Consider the following 4388-nt stretch of genomic DNA (forward strand, 5'->3'; position numbering starts at 1 on the left):
CTAACTATTTTGCTTTTATCATTATATCGCATTTATTATGGCGTCGAGAAGATATTATTTAAATTTATTTAAATTTAAGCTGATTGAAGTATTTTTGTCGGTAAAAAACACAACATTCTAACTAGCGTGTTTTAAAAAATCACATTTGTGTAACCTATTTCTAAATATCTCACTTTGAAAACTATAAATGACTTTTCATTTATGCATGAAAATTTCTGTAATTATTTGTGTCATTCGCGTACCTTACAATAAGACAATTTTAGACTTATTTGGGATTGCTTTTTATTGTTAAACATTTCCGAAGACCGACAATAAGTATTAATAATTCGCTCCATGCGATAGGATTACGGTTTTCTCGTAAGCAGTTTTCCCAATGAGCTGAAACCGTTACGCAACTGGTTTACGTTTAGACCAGTTTGACATTTTCAGAACCACACTGAAGACAAACAATAAGTACTAATAATTCGCCCCATGCGACAGGATTACGTTCAGAACACCCTTCAGCAGTTGGCAATCTTGTGAAGAAGTTGATCATTGACGAGCGCAATTTGCTTCTAAACCATGGTGGTCTCAGTGAGTACATTCCGAATAGAGCAATTAAAACCCGAAGGGGTACAAGATAGGAAATAACAGCAGCGAGCAAGCACAACACCAAAAACAAGAAAGTAGCTCTTGGATCAGTCCAACTTATCAGTGCATGGAATCGCTCAAGTTGTACTGCTGTATCCCCCATCAAAGTTTGAACCCTTGCTGCTATCGTTCTCAGCCTATCATACCTCATCCTAACAACATTATCAGGACAAATCGTGGGGAACGGATCGAACTCCTCGTAAAACTCATCAGGGTTCATTTGGTCAGCACCCAACTGGTCGATACCCGAGGGAGGATAGTGTTGCGGTCGTAAATAATAATAACCTCTAAGCCCCATAAATGTTACGATGAAAATAATGGCTGGAATGATAAACTCCGGAAATAATACTAGAGCAATGAAGATAATCAAGAACGTTACTGAATATAATGGTTTCTCCCATTCTTGGATCGCTTTGAGAAACTTTCCCGTGGCAATAACTCTGTCCATTGCGTGCACCGCCCTAAAAAAGTTACCTTTGCTTCTCCTCAAGCTCCATTTTTCACTATCTTGGAGCATGTACGACACTACCTCCCAGCCCAATGGTGGCTCTTCTTTCCTCAGCCTTAATTCCAACAATCTAATGGCCTCTAACTTTAAGTGATATACTTGCGTTTCCGTCAAGAGATGCACATAATGCATCTTGGGCAGCAATGGCATTGCGTACCTAAGCAGCATATTAGTTACATTGGAACATGAAAGCTTGATACTCAAATAAATCTCTCCCATATTTTTTACTCCAGATGGAACCACGATCAGCAGAGGATAAGATTGAGTGTAGAGCCTATCATTTTCTAGGGTAGACACACCGATTGTTATTTTACCAAAAGTTTTGTCGGCAATTCCAGCATGTTTGGTGTTCTTACCAAAGAACCTATAGTTGTCAAAAACCGCAACAGTCACTACAGTGCTAAGATCATAAACCTCCCAATTGTATTGCTCATTCCACTCAGGTGATAAGCTATCAATCACAGTACGAGTCCGACACCATTTTTGCCCATACTTTGCAACACAATAGGCATTAGTTGCAAGTGTTCTACCATCTTTCGTGGTTTTTTTCATAAGACAACTGGCTCTCAAGATTCGGATCTCAAGCACACCAATTTGGGGCTTCCAGAGAGTTGTGTCACTGGGCCGAACATCACTGCTATACGTTGTCATTTCATCAAACACATGGTAGCCTCCATCAAGTGAAAGTCGTAGGTGCACACGAGGAACATGCCTTGTACCTTCTTTCCCAAAGAGGCTTTCAAGGCTAAACCATTGCGAAGCAACAACCCTTTCGTCAACTCGCTTTTCTATGGTATCAATTGGAATTTCCACCTTGCACACGACCTCACTTGTCCGTGGGTCAAGTAGATCTTCAACGGAAACCAACAATGAATTATTTAGAAAACTCTCTTCTTCAACCACGAACAAGAACTCCTCGTTCCAGTAAGGACTCGAGAAGCTTCGAGTAGCACTGGAAGTTGCAACAACAGTTTTCCAGTTTTGGCTTCCCACTTGGACTTTGGCATAAAACTGAGGGAACCTCACCTTATCTGCGCCTTTATGCGCTGGCATGATGTGTTCTGCTTCAATAACCGAAACTCTTAGATACCATAGCTTTGGGCAATCATAAATCTTGGATTTTATTAGGCTAAGCTTATCAGAAGGAACATTTTCCGCTGTTTTGGAATTCCATGCCTCTTCAAATGCCTCATCTTCCTGTGTTCCAAACCATATTGATACCATTATCTTCCCATTTCTTTTACCCTTATCTCCGTTCTTGTCCTCTATTCCGTACCACTTTGGAGCCATCTCTTCATCCGCTGCTGCTCTAACAGGAATATCACTCAAACTAAAAGAAATTCGACCCATATATCTTTCCTCTTCCTCTTCTTCAAGGATTTTTTCTTCATGGTCTTCTTCAATGATTTCTTGATCTTCTTCTTCTTCTTCTTCTTCTTCAGTGATTGCGTCTTCTTCTTCAATGATTTTGTCTTCTTCTTCTTCTTCATTGGTTTCTTTGACAATGATTTGCACTGTTGATGACACTATGCATTCTCTGGAGAATGCAAAGACCTTATTCCATTCGGCATATCTCATGATCTGGGGAGTGGGCTTTGTGGTTTCACTGTAGTTGCCAAGTTTCACTTCAGCAACTAACTTAACCTCTCCAAAGAGACCCATGTCTCGTGCTTTCACAACTCTCACGTAAAGATACTGCAATTGCTCCACCGATTTGTTTGAATTGGTTTTATCCTTCCTCCACAACTCATCATCACTGGATAACACAGAGTTTAAGAACATCACGTTTGACTTAGTTCTTCTGATTGTGAATCCTGTTCGAAAAATCTCGTGATTTGTGTCGATCTGCATACCGAACAATGAATGCAAAACGGAGTAATTAATTCAGTACTTGGTGTTGTAATATAAGTTGTAGAATCTCGGATTAAAGAATTAAATAAGAAAATCATTCAGTCTGATTTATATAGGGTAAACCTCATTCAGTATGAGAGTATAAGAAATTAGAGAGATTTCATAATAGATTAATAGGTATGAACTCAGCAAATCCCTCGAACTCAATGTTCAGAAAATCACGGTCAAAGTCCAATGCTAGATGTCCAACACTTTTAGTTGAAAAAAATAGAAAGTTGTCTAGTGTTGTTTAAATACAAGAGAAAAATAAATAGAAAGTGTTGTCATCTAACATTTCCTGAATTTTGTTCCAACGATGGAATCTGAAAAAAGCAGAAGAGTTCTTCTCATCACTGCTCGGAAATACGCGAGTTTTATATCATGTTAAAGGAAAATATAATAATAATGAGTGTGCTATTGAAAAGAGCTGAATAGAAAATTAAATAACATTCAAGGAATTATAGTAATTAAGAACCGGAGAACGGAAAACAGGAAAATATAGAAAGATATTATGAAAGTGGAAGGAGAACTCAATGCATACAGTAGCCAACCCTTCTCTGATAACCCACCCGTTGGATGAACCAGCAGCAAGCACGGACTAAAACTGCGTCCTGAACTTTCTTTCAGAAACTCTGTCTAACGGAATGTGGAAGTAAAGCAAAACAAACTACTCTATTTTGACTTCACAAGCTAAGCTAGCCAGCCCGACCAGATTTTTGTTTTATAGAATAAACATTTAAATTGATTTGCAAGAAATTTTATATCAAATACTTTAATTCTTAACAATTTTTATTATCTAAAAATTTTTAAAAGTTAATTCTTGATAAATTGATATCTGTTATTTTAAAAGGTGAATTGTATTGTTTTAAACTAATATCTTTTAGCATTTGTTTTTTTTTTCTTTTTTAATTTTTATTTTTTTTTTTAAGTTACAAAAAAAAAAAACTAATTTAGCACTTACTTGTCTTATAATCAAATTTATTAGGAGCGATATTTACTCTATTTTATTTATTTATTTTTTTACTTTTTTTTGAGTAAATCACTAAAATGAATCATTCTAGCACAAAGAAAGATTCCAAAAAATTGAAAAGATAAAAAGGTCCTTTCGAGATGGTAAAAATTTGAGAAAATGTTAACCGAAAATGCCAACATGATAAATGTGATTATGTTATTAGTAAATCTTTTAAACATCAAAATAATCAATCACCTCCGGCCATAACTTTGAATTTTGTAATTTTTTATTTTATTTTATTTGAAATCTTTCAATTTTTGGCAATTGTAAGAGGAAAACCATAATTTTTTTCAACGTATCTTCCAACTCAGCGATCCGGTATATTAATGATTAATTTGTTGTGGATCG

General features: G+C 36.3%; 1 protein-coding gene across 3 annotated transcripts; it reads right to left on the minus strand.

The window, feature by feature from the left end:
- On the minus strand, positions 191–3737 carry LOC107643448 (FT-interacting protein 1-like). 3 transcript variants are annotated; one of them, XM_021123492.1, is made up of 3 exons: positions 3598–3724; positions 3113–3226; positions 191–2983 (listed from the first exon to the last, which is right to left on the minus strand). In XM_021123492.1, the coding sequence occupies exon 3, from the start codon at positions 2918–2920 to the stop codon at positions 407–409; it is 2514 nt and encodes an 837-aa protein (XP_020979151.1). In that variant the 5' UTR covers positions 2921–2983; positions 3113–3226; positions 3598–3724; the 3' UTR covers positions 191–406. The 3 variants fall into 3 exon arrangements, with proteins under 3 accessions (XP_020979151.1, XP_020979152.1, XP_016202585.2); XM_021123493.1 differs by lacking the exon at positions 3113–3226 and having other exon boundaries at positions 3598–3737; XM_016347099.2 differs by lacking the exon at positions 3113–3226 and having other exon boundaries at positions 3570–3725.

This window comes from Arachis ipaensis, chromosome B05 (genome assembly GCF_000816755.2).
Source record: "Arachis ipaensis cultivar K30076 chromosome B05, Araip1.1, whole genome shotgun sequence".
NCBI classification, from domain to species: domain Eukaryota; kingdom Viridiplantae; phylum Streptophyta; class Magnoliopsida; order Fabales; family Fabaceae; genus Arachis; species Arachis ipaensis.

Bases quoted from the DNA above. Each gene is read 5' to 3' on its own strand.
- LOC107643448 (XM_021123493.1), bottom strand. From the start codon at position 2,920: ATGTTCTTAAACTCTGTGTTATCCAGTGATGATGAGTTGTGGAGGAAG.